The sequence below is a fragment of the Crocodylus siamensis genome, chromosome 1, assembly GCF_052110815.1.
Source record: "Crocodylus siamensis isolate JL-2025a chromosome 1, ASM5211081v1, whole genome shotgun sequence".
In the NCBI taxonomy this organism is placed as follows: domain Eukaryota; kingdom Metazoa; phylum Chordata; order Crocodylia; family Crocodylidae; genus Crocodylus; species Crocodylus siamensis.
The window spans coordinates 366,954,456-366,973,037 of NC_143395.1; the positions used below are offsets into that span (position 1 = coordinate 366,954,456).

The 18,582-nt window shown below is 41.2% G+C and overlaps 1 protein-coding gene across 6 annotated transcripts in view; it reads right to left on the minus strand.

The window, feature by feature from the left end:
* The window catches only part of CAB39L (calcium binding protein 39 like), a 116,620-nt gene that overhangs the window by 72,215 nt on the left and 25,823 nt on the right, over positions 1-18,582 (minus strand). For 3 of the 6 annotated variants that reach the window (XM_090026293.1, XM_090026279.1, XM_090026286.1), the window contains one exon: positions 8,054-8,205. The exons of 1 other annotated variant lie outside the window; for it this stretch is intronic. In XM_090026293.1, the coding sequence (XP_089882419.1) occupies positions 8,054-8,155 (102 nt within the window). In that variant the 5' untranslated portion in view covers positions 8,156-8,205. Of the gene's footprint in view, positions 1-8,046; positions 8,206-8,741; positions 8,762-18,582 lie in introns of those variants that run through there. 2 more of the 6 variants (XM_090026301.1, XM_090026318.1) reach the window with 2 other exon arrangements.

Genomic DNA, 18,582 nt, shown 5'->3' on the forward strand with positions numbered 1-18,582 from the left:
AGGGCACCATGATGATTGACTTCCGTCAATTACCACCCTCTGCGTCCAACCATGGATCCAATTTCCCAGCCAGCGAATCGTGGTGGACCCAAGGCCACAATTGGCCAGTTGCGCCAAGAGGTGATCATGGGATACCAGATCGAAGGCTTTTTTGAAGTCAAGATATATGACATCAATCTTTTCTCCCTTGTCCAGGTGATAGGTCGTAGAAGGTAATAAGATTGTTCAAGCAAGACCTACCCGCAACAAACCCATGCTGGCTATCCCTCAGGATGTTGGCATAGATTCATAGATTCATAGATACTAGGGTCGGAAGGGACCTCAATAGATCATCGAGTCCGACCCCCTGCATAAGCAGGAAAGAGTGCTGGGCCTACAATACCCCAGCTAGATACACATCTAGCCTTCGCTTGAAGACCCCCAGGGTAGGGGAGAGCACCACCTCCCTTGGGACCCCGTTCCAGACCTTGGCCACTCGAACTGTGAAGAAGTTCCTCCTAATATCCAATCTAAATCTGCTCTCTTCTAGCTTGTGGCCATTATTTCTTGTAACCCCCGGGGGGGCCTTGGTGAATAAATACTCACCAATTCCCTTCTGTGCCCCCCTGATGAACTTATAGGCAGCCACCAGGTCGCCTCTCAACCTTCTCTTGCGGAGGCTGAAAAGGTCCAGTTTCTCTAGTCTCTCCTCGTAGGGCTTGGCCTGTAGGCCCTTAACCATACGAGTGGCCCTTCTCTGGACCCTCTCCAGGTTATCCGCATCCTTCTTGAAGTGCGGCGCCCAGAATTGCACGCAGTACTCCAGCTGCGGTCTGACCAGCGCCCGATAGAGGGGAAGTATCACCTCCTTGGACCTATTTGTCATGCATCTGCTGATGCACGATAAAGTGCCATTGGCTTTTCTGATGGTTTCGTCACACTGCCGACTCATGTTCATCTTGGAGTCCACTAGGACTCCAAGATCCCTTTCCACTTCCGTGCCACCCAGCAGGTCATTTCCTAGGCTGTAGGTGTGCTGGACATTTTTCCTCCCTAGATGCAGCACTTTGCATTTCTCCTTGTTGAACTGCATTCTGTTGTTTTCTGCCCACTTGTCTAACCTGTCCAGGTCTGCTTGCAGCTGCTCCCTGCCCTCCGGCGTGTCCACTTCGCCCCATAGCTTAGTGTCATCTGCAAACTTGGACAGAGTACATTTCACTCCCTCATCCAAGTCGCTGATGAAGACATTAAAGAGTATCGGTCCAAGGACCGAGCCCTGCGGGACCCCACTGCCCACACCCTTCCAGGTCGAAACCGACCCCTCCACCACGACTCTCTGGGTGCGACCCTCCAGCCAATTCTCCACCCACCAGACTGTGCAGTCATCCAAGTCACAGCCCCTTAACTTGTTCACCAGTATGGGGTGGGATACCGTGTCAAAGGCCTTCTTGAAGTCCAAGTATACGACATCCACCCCCCCTCCTGCGTCGAGGCGTTTTGTAACCTGGTCATAAAAAGAGACTAGACTGGTCAGGCATGATCTGCCTGCCACGAACCCATGCTGGTTTCCCTTCAGCATAATTTGTCCTGCCGGGCTCTCACAAATGTGAGCCTTGATAATTTTTTCAAAGACTTTGCCAAGGATGGAGGTGAGACTAATTGGCCTATAGTTGCCCGGGTCCTCCTTCCTCCCCTTCTTGAAAATGGGAACCGCATCTGCCAGTCCATTAAGGATGGCCTCTTTAATAAACTTTTCTAAGACCTTCCCTGAGATAGAAGTCAGGCTGATGGGCCTATAGTTAGCCAGATCCACTTTCCTCCCTTTCTTGAAGGCACCACATTGACCTTCTTCCTGTATTCGGGCACTACATCAGTTCATTTTGGAATCAGTAGCGACTCCGAGATCCTTTTCTGCCTCTTTGCTGATGAGAAGGGAGTTCCCCAGCCTGTAGGTATGCTGCTGGTTCTTTCTCCCTAGGTGCAGTACCTTGCACTTGTCAGTATTGAAACCCATCCTATTCTCATCCACCCACCTTCATAATCTGTCTAGATCTAGTTGCAGCCTGTCCCTCTCCTCCAGCATGCCCACTTCTCCCTACATTTTAGTGTCATCTGCGAATCTGGACAAGGTGCTTTTCACTCCCTCACCCAAGTTGCTGATGAAGATGTTGAACAGCGAGGGCCCGAGGACTGAGCCCTGGGGAACCCCACTACTTACATCTCTCCAGGTCGAAAATGACTCATTCACCACCACTCTCTGGGTGCAGCCCTCCAGCCAATTTGCGACCCATCTGGCTGTGTAGGCATCAACACCACAGTTGCCTAATTTTTTTAATGAGAATGGGGTCCCTCGCAGATGTGCTCCTGGATAGTTTTCCCAAAGTGCTTCCCCAGGACTGAGGTAAGACTAACAGGTTGATAGTTTCCTGGGTCCTTCTTCCTCCCTTTTTTGAAAATGGGGACCACATTGTCCCTTTTCCAGTCCTCTGGCACCTCACCAGAGCACCACGAGTGCTCGTAAAGCTGTGCCAGGGGTCCTGCAATGACCTCATCCAATTCCCTCATCACCCTGGGGTGGAGATCATCTGGACCTGCTGATCTGAACACATCCAATCCCACCAGAAGTTCCCTGACTAGGTCCTCACAGACCCCGGGCCTGGCTGTGCCTCTCTTGGGTCCATCCGGAATCCTGGTGGGGATGTCCCGGTCCTTGCTCAGAAAAATGGAGGCAAAGAATTTGTCAAAGAGGTCAGCTTTATGATCATCTGGAGGGACCACCAGATCTCCAAGTGTGTCCTGCAGGAGCCCCATGTTACCCAGTGCCTTATTTTTACTCCCTATGTATTTAAGAAAGGACTTCTTGTTATCTTTGATCCAGGTCACTAGTCCCAGTTCCGTCTCCGCCTTAGCTTTCCTAACAGCCCCCCTACAGTCTCTAGCATTTTACTTGGTTGTATTGGTTGTTTCTGACCACTGAAAAAAAATCTCTAGGAGAAAACAAAATAAGGGTGACCCCTCTGTAACCTTACATTTAATTATGACACTTCCCAGTAAAACATTCATAATACACCTCTGAATCAGTTTTTAAACTCATCTGGTTGCACAAGTCATTACAAACCAGAAAAAGAGGTCAGCTTTGCCAAATTCTTCAAGCCTTTCAGAGCATCCAGGCCAAGCATGAAAGGAACTTGAGCCAAGTTTCAATTGACCATGGATCAGTTTATAATTCTGAATAAAACCATATGGAACGTGATGGATTTGCTTACAGGGCTGAGTCAGAAAAATGCTACCAAACTTATAGCTGTAATAGGGGAGCGGCATCTGAGTCATTAGATCTCCACCCTTCCAAGGATGGACAAGAATGCTAGTATGGTGTTTACACAGTGCTCATCCTTTGGTGCTGACTGGTGTGTAGAATTAATTCCTTGTGCTAATAGAGCTCTGTGGTTACTTGTGAGATCATTAGGGAGACAGGATGCCATCCCCTTTGTTCCAGGCTGGGTTGGGACATAATTTCCTCTATTCTGCATTGGTTTTATGCCACATTTATTACCACAGTATTCAAGTGCATTCAGCAACGTGACTAACATCTGTCACGTTATAAGTTCCTGCTTGTTTTGTTTAACAAGTGCACTTCCCATCCACTAAACTCCCCATCTTTCAAAACTTTGTCTTGGCACTAGTGATTGCAGCAGGTGAAGGTGGGATGCATAGGGATATCTGTTTTTGCATCAGTGTGACCCAAGCAAAGGTTTTTCAGCTTGACAAGGTTTTAAATGTCGCAAAACTTGGCAATTTGGACTGCAAAAATTAAAGCAAAATCCATCCAATTTGAAAAAAAATTCAAAGAAAAACAAAAAGCAGTGTGAAAACATATAAAACTCCAACATGCCAAATCTGCATACCTCTAAGCTCTTTCTGCTATAGCTATTCATAGGCCATTTTAAAAATAAGCAAGTCCAATTTGACCTGATCACAGAGTTGGTAAGTTGTGTTAGTCTGAAGTCTGGCAGAAGACAGTGCAGAGTGGCACTTCAGGGGCTAATTGGTTCAAAGAAGCATGAGCTTTCAATGGCAACAGCCTACTTCAGTATCAGATGACACAGTAAGCTGTTTGCCTGTGAAAGCTAACTCTTCTCTGAACCAGTTAGTCTCTAAGTTGCCACCGTGCCCAATCTTCTGTCTTTCACTGAATGTATAATTACATCAAGTTTAATTACCAATTTGCTTAATTGTCTTCCTGTTCTTCTGGTTAATCGATAGTATATGTTCTGGAATTAAATGAGGGGTGAATGCAGTCCCCCATAGCAGGATTAATTTTATGTAACATGTATTTATATAACAGAGAACAGAATTGCTCCTCATTGTATGAAAGTTTGTGAACAGAAACCCATCAAGATAATTGCACCCTTTAAGGAGGCTCTGTTCCTTTCAAACACTATTTGATAGATAAATAAGGGAAGATTAATTTAACTTCTCCAGATCTGAAGGTTTACCCTCCTTAATCCTCTCATTGTTATGTTAACCTTCCCATCAGTGCAACACCTTCTTTGAAACAAATGTGAAACATAAGCAGAGGAAAGAGCACTCCACAGTGACATCAGAAGCAGGAACTAACTAAAGTACATGGATTAATCGGGTCAAATTTGGTCTTGGTCTAAGTGGTTGGAATGCCACTGAAGTCAATGAACCTTAGTACAGTGAAAAAATTTAAATACAAGATGAATAATGATACATGCAATTAAGAGTATATACATACATACACACACCCTCTTAGTTTCATATACACACAAGATATCTGTATCTCATGTGTATATATTTCACAGAGAAATAGGTCTTGCAAAATTTTGCAATTCCTTTTACGATCAGCATTTCTGTTTTCTATTAAATAAAGCAGGATAACTTTTTGTGAAAATGCAAAGTGATTTACAACTCATCACCAAGATCTCACTTGGAATGCAGCTTTGTACGAATAATAATTTTGGGGCTAGTTGAAAGTTGTGCTTATGTTGTACAGATGTTCTCTGCTGCAAGTGTTTTAATGAAATTTCTTATATTTAAAATAATCCCTCATTTCTCCCTGTACCATCTCAGCTCTGCTTGGTACTATTGCTTTATAGCTGTGTTTCATCAAGATAAGAATGAAAATGAAAAACAAGTTCTCTTGTGGATTTCTAGCAGAAAAATGCAACAGCTTAACTAGTTATTAGGCACATATCAGCAGCTTTCAACTATCATAGACCTGCATTTCCAGCTATACATCACATTAGTCATCTGACAGGTATAACTAAGTTACTATGGGATAGGTTCTTAGGACTTTTAAGCTAATTCTATTTGGAACAGATTGTGTTTAGGAGCAATACTATGTTTAGCCATGGAAGGAAATAGTTTTTATCCATTTGAAAAAATGTGTTTTGAAAGTGGTCAGGAATTCTCTAACATAACATTTTTCCCCAATCAGGGAATGGTGATTCATTGAAATAAAAATGATTCATGGGGACAGTTCAATTTTGTTGCAATTGTAACAGAACACAGAAAGGGCTCCAATAAAGTTCCCATCTGCCACACAGTTTCCTGACAGCTTACCCAGCCATTTCCTCAGTAGCAGCCTGTCTAATGAGCTAAGAACCCTTCTGCAGCTCACTTGTTGAGATAATGGGGGGTGAGAACCTGGACACTCTGGAAGCCCTGGATTCCAGTCTCCTGAATTTGCAACTCTGAGCCTGAGCTCCTAAGGTCCACAACTCTAGAAAAGCTTATTAGGTAGGTCTGTCTGGTGACTCCAGGGCTTCCAAGACCTGTGGCTCCAAGACCTGTTGCTCTGTAGTTAGGACCCTACTCCCTTTTGTAGAGAATGCTAAATATTTGGTCTTCATTCCAAAAATGAAGTTAAATCAGATATTGAAATCTTCCATGAAACAAAATTACCCCTTGCTGTGTAGCCTTAATTAAAAACAAAATGAAGAAAGTACTTTAGCTGCATTAATAGAAAAAGAAAGATGTGGCGTTTAAATGAATTTTTCAGTAAGGTAATAACTGATTTTCAAGCCTTCTCAGTTCAGCAAAACATCTGGAAACTTCACAGTGACCTGAACCCCCTCCTAGCAAACATTCAAATATATACACACAGTGGCAAAATATGGAATAAGTGCAGATGCGCTAAGCACTCCAAGGTTTGAAATACGCAAGAACATGGACAGGTTTTTATGTTACCGTTTTGGAGGGTTTGTTTTTCTCTCTCTAGGAGAGAGGCACTTTATCCTCTTAGGTTCTTATAAACATTCACTGGAGCCCTAAGGATCTCCACATTGCGACTTGCTTCCCCAACCTCAAGGATCCTTTGTCTGGCCTTTTTCCTTAATGGATGGGACTTGCTTCAGAGCAATGGAGTGCAACTCTTTCAACTGAGGGATACCACTGACTAAATGTAATTTCCTATTACTGCCTGCTCTGGAGTCTCTGATCTTAGTACTGTATAAGGCTTCAATTCAAGCACATCTTTAAATGCTTTGTTAAGCACTTTTCTAAACAGGACCATTTCTGTGCGAGTCAATACCGAAGGAGCAAGACTAGGAATTAAATGACATGTTAATTAAATAACTAGTGGCTTACGTGGCCCTCTTCCTGAGTCATGTTTTCAGGCTTAGGATTTTTGATTTTCAAAGTAACCTGTTACTGTTCAGTTACAATCAACCATAAAATAAATTCCATTTTCAAATTTGCAAGTTATTTTTCTCCCAACAGATCAACTGAAATCTTTTATATCTGTAATCCTTTTATCTTGCTAGGAAAAGATATGCTGAAAAGTTCAAACTTTACTTAGTTAAAAAATCATCAATTACTGGTTCTCATAAAAAGCCAGGTTCCCTCTAATTTGCTTACCACTGGGGTCCATGTGGGAGACCCCAAGAACAACAGTTCAACAACCACTGCAGAACTGAAAGAACTCAAAAGCAAAAAAATTTAAATTTGGATTTCTGTACTGCATGTCCCAATTAGTTAGGCTAGTGAGGACACTCAACAGAGAAACAAATTTTTTTAAAGTGATTTTATATTTTATATATATATTTTATACACACATACATACATACACACACACACACACACAAAACTCTTTCCTTCCCAATTAACTGAAGGCAGCCCAAAATGAGACAGCAAATATCAGCTATCTCACTGAAAGCCATGATGTTACTGTTATGTTCTGAGGTACTTTCTGAGAGCTTAAAAGTACTAGGGGAAATTCACTGAGAAAGGACTGATGCTTATCTTTTAATTTTTTGTTACTTCTGACACCAAGGAATACATATATTGGGGAAAGTCTGAAAACTTGCCAGTTAATTTTTTATAAACATAGATGGTTTAATATTTCCTAGCTATTATCTGTGGTTTAACTTTTGTTTAGTTTAATTTGAACTAGTTCTATTTTTAGTCTCATCTGCACTCTTATTATTGAACTAGGCCATGACAATACTTTTAAAGAATTATAAAGTCTGTGGTGCCAATAAATTCACCCAGACAGTTTTGTTATTATACATTAGTAAAGCACACATGCACATGTGGCACAATTATATGAATTGTTATATGAATTATATATTATTTTGTTGTATGAACACATTCAGTTTTGCTGTCTTGTTTGTCAACCTGGAAAGAAGTAACTTTTAAAAAGTATATTTAAAATTTGGTTCCCTGATATTTTGATATCTGCTCGTGCAATTAAAACAAATTATATTTTGATATTAACCTCTTTGATCTAGAAACATTTTAGATTTTTGGTCTCAAAATTTGATTCAGCTTCACTCATGTGAAGTTAGTAACTTCAGTGATATTTATAGAGTCAGGTCTGTGATATACACTGTAGTTTCACTCTTTATACTATTATTCTCCAGTACATTTAAATGCCTTTTCATTGTTCTTCTAAAGCAGTGGTCTCCAAAGTGGAAGAAAATACTAGAACTTCTATTTATAGTTATATAAATATACATATATTGGGGGTGCGTGCTCAAAATTTTTTTGCTGATAGGGGTGCGTAATCAAAAAAGTTTGGAGACCACTGTTCTAAAAGATTACCTCGTACCTTGTCCGTCTTTTTTTCTTGCTTTTCCAAGATGGCCATGTTCTCTTTCAAAGTTTTCACTATCTCAGCAGGATTTTTGTGTGATTTACTAAACAAAGGCATGTTTCTTTTCCTTCACTTCAATTTCTTCTTCCAGTATAACTGAGGATCACCTTAAAACCAAAAGAAGAAATAAGTCAACTTAAAGTTTTGGTTGCAATTATTACCAAAATGCAGTGTAATCTATGTAAAAGAGTTGATCTACAGTATGGTAACGAGAGAGAGTGGGGACTCTGGGTTCCAAATGCTTAAGTTGAGTCAAAACAAACATTAAATCCAAAAGGGTCCACAAGAACATCTGCTCTCCCCTCCACCCCCAAGACTAAAAAAAATCCTCTGACACGTTTAGGAACTTTAGTAAAAAAGGACCCCCAAAAACTATAACATGTTGGAGAAAGAAAATGGGAAAAGCCACAGGTGCAGTGAATGCCCTGGGAATCTTTTAGGTAAATTATACCCAGATAATGCTAGGAAATGGACTAGACCCCATGCTACAGAGAAAGGCAACGACACACCAATATGACCTGGGAGAAAACATCTTTTAGCAAGCAGTTTAACGGAGAGCATGTGACCCTCATCCACTAGCCTGGTGCCTGAGAATTTCCTCAATATCACTGCAAGCAGCAGTGCAATTTGTCTAGTCTCCTACCTCTACTTGCTGCCAATCTCCAACTCTTCACAGGAAGCAAGGGGGAAGAAACAGAAACAAAGTTATGCATTCAAGGCAGTAAATATCTTCCTGGCCTCTAAATGTAACTATAACTATCATAAACTCTGAAACATGGATTAAATCCAATATAACTGTATAACAACTATTGTAAGCGCAATCTTAAGAGAAGGAAAGACAAGCAGAGGAGGAAACCTAATCCTGACAGGCCACCCAGCTACCCAGCCTAAACGCCCTTATTTTCCAATACAAACTATAGAATTCCCTGCAATATAGACTGAAGTACCTCCTTGAAAAGACATCAAATTCACCTCAAAAACTAAGATATCACAACTCTACCTCTCTTATAGCAAAAACAGAAAAACACACAAAGTAGGCACTCCAGCACTCCTTAGCAGAGTCTTTGGATAGGGTAAACATGTCCTAAGGGTTTGATACAAAAGCCTATTGTTCAACAAAAAGAGTCCACTGATTTGAGCAGGCATGGGATCAGCCTGGATCTCTTTACCAAAGCACTAGGCTGGACAGGATCCTATGTTGAAAAACATGGAAAGAATGAAGATGCAAACATTGGTAAGAAGTAAATTAACCAAAGAAAAGTTATTCTAATGTCCATATAGTTTTTGTTATTCAAGATACTTCTCAGATAAGAAATTTATGATCTGCTACAAAGGACAGTATAAAGAAGTTACAATATATAGATAATTGTCTATGTGTATAACATTCAGCCTTACCTCATAAAAATCTAAATGGTACCAAACACATTTCTCCCCCTATAATATTATTAGTATTATTGTAGCACTCTGTGCCACAGCCACCATTTTCCACTTAGGGGTTCTTAAGAAAGACTCATTTATATTATTACTATTTATATAATGCCAGAAATACATGAAGTTTATAGAATAAGACAAGTCCTAATTTTTTTTTAATGGAATTTCTTGGAGCACTTTTACAGATACCTTTCTTCTGTAAGTTATTTAAGACACAAATGTAAGAGTTGCTATTTGAAAAATATTGTTTCAATGGCAGGTTTCTTAATTATATTAAAAATATCTCCTATTGCAAATAATTCATATTGCAAGGCTACTTCTAGAGGAATATTTGCACACTCATTCTAAAAGTTTAAAGTCTGAGTTTCCAATTTTCAAGCTTCTTAGGGATCAATTCAAGCTAAATTCTTATTTCTGTGGTTAGTTAGTCATCAGTATGCCCCAAATGGACACACTCAGCAACATTCACATACTGAAAAAGAAGGGGACCTCTCACTAACTACCTTACCTCATCCCACAGGTTTAAGAATTTAAGGATAGTATGTGATGTGTTTGTCTAAATGCTGCTAATAAGTAACAGGGACTCCAGAACTAACACCTATACCATGGGTTAAAAGCCTTATATCATGTGGCATAGTTTAAAAATATAAACATTGGAAATAATAAAGTTTTTACAAAATTAGACCTTTTTCCATCACTAAAGGCAAGACATGAGGAGTGATGGTACCTGCAAGAGGGAGGAAATAAGGAAATTTGTGTTGCTAGCCTTTAAACTACCTTTTGAAAGTGTGTTTTAGAAAGCTAGCAAAATTAAGACAATTCACACTCAGCTGTGGGAAGGGTAAATTTGGTAGCTTTGATTCTTAAATAAATGTTTGGCTATTAGGAGATTCTCTTCATATGCTTTTTCCTTTTTATTGTAGGAACAGTGAGAAAGGGGAAGAAGTGAAAGATTATATGCATACATCCTTTGATACGTTCAAAGATAGCCTCAAGGATCACAAGGCTTATTACCTTTTTCCAAAAGGAATTAATCTATGTATGTCTGTAGAACAGATAATCTGTACTAAATAGTCATTATTTTCACCGGAGTTCCAACAGGATTGTGTTTCACTTGATAGGCCAAAGCTTTTCCCCATTTTAGGAGAATCCCAGGTGCTTGCGACTGGGCTGTACCATGGACCACCACTCCCTTCCTGTATGGAAGTGGGGGAAGGGAGAATAGGAGTGAAAGAGGGGGCTACTAAGGTCAGAGGTGGGAGAGAGCGAGAGAAAGGGCTTTCCTTTGGTAAACAGCACCTGCCACAGAGGAAAGGAGAGGTAGTAAGTAAACAGTGCCTGCTATAGGGGGTGGGAGAAGGAGAGAGTATGGAAGCCTGCAAAGGGGATCAGGAACACTGCAGGGAGGGAAAGGGATATGCCGGACTGAGCCATTAGCCACTGATCCTTTGTGCTACAGGCTAGTTCTGCGCACCGCTGCTCTAGACAAAAATCTGATCAACAGTTAGGTGTGAAAGTGGCAGAGCATCCCCAAAGCAGTATAATTCTTAACGTCCCACTGAGAATACTACTTTTCTCTTCTAAATACATCAGAAGCAAGAAGTCTGACAGAATTGGAGGACTAGGCTGTAAAAAGATGCACTCAGAGAAGAGAAACTAAATGAATTCTTTGGATCAGTCTTTATTGTAGAGGATATTGTGAGGAATTCCCACAGTAAAGATAAAACAGAAAGCATCAGCATGCCATTAGATAAATCCATGAGACCATGAATATTATGTGCTGTTCTGGTCATCCCATCTGAAAGAGAGAGGAAAGACTGAAAAGGTTAGGTCTTCTTAAGCTTGCAAGAGAGGAAACTGAAGTGGGTAGAATTGAGGTCTATTAAATCACTGGGGACCAATCTTTTTGGCAGGCATGCCACAAATTAGTTATGCACCTTTCCTGAATATCACTCCAGTACTCTTCCCGTCCCCAAATTTGCTGCTCTGCTTTCAGCTCTGTGCTTCCTGCCTGATACTTCCTGCCCTATCTGCTGCTTTGCTATCTATTCCCTACCTGATCTGCCATGTGCCAAATACAGAAGTTGCCCATGCCATGGGTTGGCCACCCCTGTTTTAAATCATGCATGGTTTGGAATCAGCGAAATGGAAAGAATCATTTATCAAGTCTCAAAAAACAAGAACTAGGGAAGATCCAACTAAATTGGCAAGTGAACGGTTTCAAACTAACAAAAGGAAGTGTTGTTTCTGTTTTGCTTCAAACAGCATATAAACAACATATGAAAGGGGTCTATAAAATAATGAAGAGCATGGAAAAATTAAATAGGGATTTACCATTTTTTTACAACCCTAAAATTAGGCAACACGCAATGCTGTTATTAGGGAGATTTAAGATATACAAAAGAAAGTTCCTTCTTACATGGCATGTAATTAACATGCAGAACTCATTGCCACAAGATCTTGCAGAGGCTTACAATTCAATAGGTTCACAAAGAGGATTACATAAATTCATATAGGTCCACTACTGTGTATCAAACAAAACTGTAGGTGCCACAGGTTCCAAATGATGACTTTCTAGGCCCCTAAAGGTGGAGGCTGCAAGGGAAAATAGGTAAGAGACACAGCAGTCTGGCTAGACCCCGTCCACCTTTAGGATCTACTCTCTGCCACTGTGAGATATTGGATACTGAGCTAGATGGACCTGTGGCCTGACTCAGTATGGTATTTCTTATGTTTTTAAGATATGGAACTTGTCAGAATGTTGTGGAGACCAATAATATAACCAGGTTTAAAAAGAGATTAGACCAATGGTTCTCAATCTTGAGTATATGTAACAAGAGTTTCCTTGTATCTAACAAGACATCCCTTGGAAAATGCAAGCTCTTATTTTTCATTCTGTTTTTGGCTACAGAAAAATCATAGAGCAATTCAGTTGTAAAAAACTCAGAAGGACAAGTCAGAATGGTTTTAACATTATGGATTCTTATCTGAAATCTCCGTGTTTATCTTACGAATCATGTTTGCACACCTAACAGTGCTAACACTGCATGGCAACAGTGCTAACACTCCATGGCACTTGGTGAAACCCTTGGAAGGAGATCAAAGCACACCAAGATGCCATAGTACCATGACTGAGAATCATCAGATTAGACCTATCCTACGTGAATTTGTCTATCAAAGCTATAACCTCAGGCTCAGCATACCCCTAAACCTATGACTGCTGATTACTAGGAGAGTAAGACAGGGAACGGAACACTTTACACATACCATGTTTTTATACTCTTCCTCTACAGCACCCATTACTTGCTACTGCAGGTAAACAGAAAGGGGGATAAAATCAACATAGGTTTACCAAGTGTAAAATGGAGACAAGTACAAGAATTTGCAGATGAATAAGGTAAAGTTTAAAGGAGAGCTATCCAGGGGACAGGAAGAAGTTACCAGTGGATTTCCTCCAAGGTCAGTCTTGTGATTAACTGTCATTCATGATGTGCGCCCAAAAAAAGGAGCACAGGCTGAAAACAATTATAAATACATCAGTAGGGGGAAGGGGATAAACTAAGGCAGGGGTGGCTGTCTGGTGGCCTGCAAAGGGTTAAATTTACAGCCCAGGCCTCCTTGGCCATTGTTTCCACTATCAGGCTGCAACAGCAAGGGCTCTTTTCTCCTCCAGCTGTCCTTTCCTGCCTAAGCCTCAAGAGACAGGGTAGTGTGGCTGGTATAAAGTGTGGGGGTTGACTCCAGGGCTTCATGGGCACATGGTACAGCAGTGGTGGGGAGCAACCCTACTGCCCCCTGCATCAGTGCAGACAGCAGCTGTGGGGGGGCTGCATGGTCACGCAATACAGTGGCAGAGGCATCTGCACAGGACAAGGCTTAAGGGCCCAGGTCCTACAGCCCTCGCCAGTGCAGTCCATGGGGTCTGGCACCCCTTGACCCTTGAAGTTGGATGGATCTGCTTTAAGGAAAAAAGACAGCCAGGTAAGTAAAGGGATAATGTTGGTACAAGAATAAATGGGTATAAACTGATTACAAAAAAAGTAAAAAAGAAGAAAAAAAAATAGTAATCCGAAAATCTGAAGGTTTCTAATCAACAGGGAAATGAGTTTCTAGAACAGCTTCCGAATAAGGAAGGGGAGGAACTTACCTAGTTTTAAAATGGTGCTGGATAGGTTTATGCAGGGAGTATGTAACAGTTCATCTGTAGCAGCAAAGGACTGGACTCAATGAGCCAGGAAGTCCCTTTCAGTCCTATTTCTTATGTTTCTCTAAAAGTTTTTTGTAGTTATTTTATGGTTATTAAATGGCCTGCATAAAAAGGGTAAAGTGATCTCTTGGAAGTTTCTTACAGGGAACAGCAGCTTCATAATGGTCATCACCATTACCATAAGTAGCACTAATTTACATCTTTGCTGGCAAATCTCAGGGAATCAAGGAAGGAACAGATTATTTAAAGAAAGACTGCTCCCCACCCCAAGCCTTAGTGGTGGTTCCTCCAGTTTAGGAATGAGGCACACTGGCAGGGTTGTGTGGGGAATCATGCACTTTCACTGCCTGTGGTTATAACCCTTATATAAACAGAACATTTCAGTCTCCAGGGATGAAGAGTCAAACATCTTTCATGAGCTCAAAGTTCACAAATAGATCTTAGAGAGTGTCAGTTCTGTCTGTATACAGGTAGACATTTGTGAAAGAATGTGTTTGCTTTTGCTTTATTTTAGAACATGACAAAAATATGAAAAGCAGTTTTTAAAGCAACCTTTCCCAAAGGTTTAAATGGGTCTGTTCAAATCTCAAAGGTGTTTTTTTTGTGGTTGCGGGGGGGGCGGCGGACAAGGGGCGGCAAGCTAGGATGAAGGGGAAAGTGTCTTTTGCTCCTTACATGAAATTCTTGCTCTTGTATTTTACCAGATTACCTTATCAATCCCTTGACAGCCCCATGAGTATGTATATACACATACAGCTAAGAGACTAACATATAATGCAGACTCCAGCAATGCATTAAATCTTGAATCGTATGAAGTTTGCAGTGAACAGGTCCTCAAAGTGTTCAGAGGGATGGCTAAGACAATAATGCCCCTTTACACCTAGGTATCATGCTTGCCTTGAGAATGCCAAGAACTTTTCAAACATTTAATTAAGACTCTTGTGACTTAGAGGTGTGTTGCAAGTCCTATTACCTCACTTGCAAAGGAAGAAACTGAGACACAAAAAGGTTAAACAACTCTTTCCAGATCACATAAGATACTAATGGTAGAACTAAGAATAATACTCAAGATTTCTTAATGCCCAATCCTGTGATCTATTAACCATAAACCCAAAACTTCCTTTTTAATTTGTTAGATTTACTAGGGGTGCACTGATATAGCGGTTGGCTATCAGATTGGCACCAATAAAAGGAGAAATGATGTTATCAGCCATCATCTTTTTTCGGTCTCTGTAGCTGATAATTATAGCTGTTCGCCCAGAACACCCTGGTGAGCATAGCCTGGTCCCCACACCCCGCCACTGGCCCAAGCCCACGGCAGACTACAGGTTCTGGCAAGCTAAGGGAGAGGGCACCAAGAAGCAGTCACAGAGTGCCACGCTCAAAGGGACCGTTACCAGCTTCTGCTGCTGCTGCCATGGCAATGTCACACATGCAGCAGGGGCCTGAGCACTGGGGCTGTTACAGAGATATTGGGCTGCCCACAGGAGGGGTAAGGCGCCGCATGAGGGACATGCTGCTTCACTGGGCACTGTGTGCCTTTGCAAAAGTGGTTTCTTGGTGGTGGCTGCAGGAGCTCAGCTGCATGGGCAACAGTGTGCTCCAGAGCTTCAAATATGCCCGGCATCACTGTCCGTGCAAGGGTTCACCCTGCCCACCCAGGATGGCAGCACAAGCTGCACAGGGAACAGAGCTGTGGGTAGGAGCCATGGGCAAGGGGGCAACATGCATGGGAATAAAGGTGATCACCGCCTTCTTCACTGAGGTCTGGACCAGTCAGGAGACACATGTGCATGTGTTATAAATGCAAAACAAAAAGAAAGGTTTATGTCAGTACTTTAAAATGCCTTGCACTTTTACTAAATATTGGTTATCGGATTGGCATCGGCCAGTGTGGTTGGTTAAATCACTGGCTATCGGTATCAGCCAAGAAAATCTTTAAAAATCGGTACGCTCCTAGGATTTATCATATTTATTCAATTCTAAGACCAGTTTTTTTCCCCCCAATTTAACATAGGGGAAACCCCTTTTCTTAGAATTGAGTATGAGGGTGGAGGGGCAGGGCTCAGGCTCCAGCCCCTACCCAGGCTCGGGGCTGTAGCTGCAGCCTGCCCCCTGCCCCTCACCTTTGCCTTCCACCATTGCCGCACTGCAATCTCTTCAGGCTCCACGCTGCAGCCTGTGGCACTAAGCACAGCCCCAGGCCAGCCCCATAACAGCAGTGCACAGTGTGAGTGGCTGCTATGGGGGCTAGACTAGGCTGTGTACAGTGCCCCAGGTTACAGCGGGGATGGAGCTTGCCAGATGGAGCAAGGGGGAGGGGGGGAAATAGAGACTGGAAAGAAGGGGCAGGAGTGGGAGGAGAGTCAGAGGGAGGGAAAGACTGATGCTGCGGCAGGGGATGAGGTAGTAGGGAAGCAGGTACACATTACTTGACTTCCCACCCACACCGCCTGCCCCCCCTGCAGCAGGCAGTGGGGATGAATTAAAGACAACTCTCCAATAACTGAATTCTATACATGGGAAATTATAATAAAATTTATAAATTTTCCATGTATAGAATCTAATTAATCGGGGGGGGGTCATCTTCAATTCAGGGTAATCTTAGATTCAGGTAAAAACAGTATATGACATGATTGCCTGCAATACCAGGAGACTGGACTTGATGACGCAGAGTTCTCTTCCAGTGCTATATTATTCCTTTGATCCCTCTGGCCTAATAGCAAACATCACAGCAACTGAAAAGAGATTTGCGGAAGGTACCGAGTGCCACCTATGAGAAACAACCATTTATAATTAAGTTCCACACCTCCCCCACCCAATCCAAATCAGTCTAGAAATCTAAAATCTAATTTGTCGGTAGTTTTGAAATATGGGCAAGATGCTAGCTAAGGGAATTAAAATTAGTTTTGCTCCCACAGTTTAAGTGGGAAATGTCTGATAAATTCTACGCTTACTGGAAATCTGATAAGTAATTAGAATTTCTCCACCTTCCTTTTTGTATTGTATGTCCATGACTGTACAGCTTTGAGTTTGTTTCTCCATCTCAGAGGATGTGTCATTACTAATCCAATTTGGAAGTTAAAGGAAGAATTCCCCAGAACAGACAACCAAACGACAAATTCCCTAGAGCTTCCATGGGAAGTTTAGAGCCATTTTAAATCTTGCAGGGATGCTAAAGTAAGATGGAGAGAGAAAAATGCTAGGTCACCACCACCTTTTAGCTCTTGGTTGTAGACTCTAGTATAATAGGCCAAAGGAAGAAAAAAAGAAACACAAAAAAAATCCAAGCTGATTTTGGGGGAAGGGTTGGGTTATGAACTGACTGACAGGTAAGAAATCTGTTCAGGTAGTTCATGAACTATGGAAAAATTAAGAGGAACAAGAGCTTTTTAATACACATATATGATGAACAAAATAGAATTCAGCTTATTTTATAGGGACCCACCTCAAGCTCTCCTTTACTTGTTATTCACAGCCTCTGATAAAGAGTTAAATTTATAAGAGCTTATATGAACAATGGAGGAAAGCAAACAGCAATATTACTTCAGCCATCAGCACACTGCATCATTATACAGTGACTCAGTTACGCAGTTCAGCAACAAACACTTCCTCCTGCCCACAAAGACAAGAATGACAGCATGCGATTCATTCAAAGCATTCTTCTTCCACATTACTTTTGAACAGTAAGTGGCTTGTCTGACTGAATATATATAATTTTGCTCAAATTCAGACAAGAACACCTTCTACACTTGTTTCCCTATCCTTTTCTTGATCAGGTTTTTCAGTACCACAAAATTCTACTAGCTTACTCACCTCTGGGCGAGTAAATGAATTGAAAATTGGAAATTAAACTTTCCCCAATCCCGTCTAATATATTAAAGCCAATACATGGTGTGTCTGGCCTAATAACATTTCAGTATACATTTCCTCAAACTAATCTTCTTCAACTCCATAAAAAAATTAAACACACGATTTTATTTAAAAAACAAACAAACAAACAAACAACACACATTAAATGGGGCTGGACTATATAACGTTGTGAGGCCGCTTCCATTCTTACTTTGCACTGTTCATAGAATCATAGGAAACTCAGGCATTCAAATAAGAAAATGCAACATTTAAAGCGGCTCATGCAATATTAAATTTGCTCCCCACCCTTGTGACTATGCATTTTTATGTATAGTTTTTAATTACGTTATGCTTTTCACAGGACTCAAGACTTATCCAGTATATAGGACGAATAGTGCTTTGGGAAATGAATCAGAGCTATATACAAGTTAAAATGTTATCTGCAGGAGCCCTGTTTCATCTGCTGCAGATTTTAGAAAGTGTCATGAACTGTCAGAAAGAAAAGGACACAGTCTCATAGTTAGGGTAGCTGAATGGTGCCCCAGATAACTGAGTTCTATTTCTGCCTCTGCACAAAAGTTTCTCTCTGAGGCTAAGCAAGTCACTTAAAATCAAACTTTGAGCAGCTGGCCACTAACTAGGTATTCCTAAGTTGCCAATATGAGACACCTAAAACAAGATTTGCAGAAATACTTAGTGTTTGCAGCTATAGGATGGTTAGAGCTGCATTTGATCACATGAAGTGCTACAAAAATATGAAGTACTGTACTTAAAAAGAGACAGGCAGTAGGCATCTCCAATTAAGTATGCAAAGGAGAGATTTTTGTCTCAGTGTCCCACCTGTAAAGTGGTGGCGATACTACCATACATCTTCACAACACATCTTTGATATTAAATGCACCCATCATGTGAGATCAGGGTGGACACAAATAAATTATATAAAAAAATTAAAAATTGGATTTTATTATTTAAATCTGGTTTTTTAAATTGTATT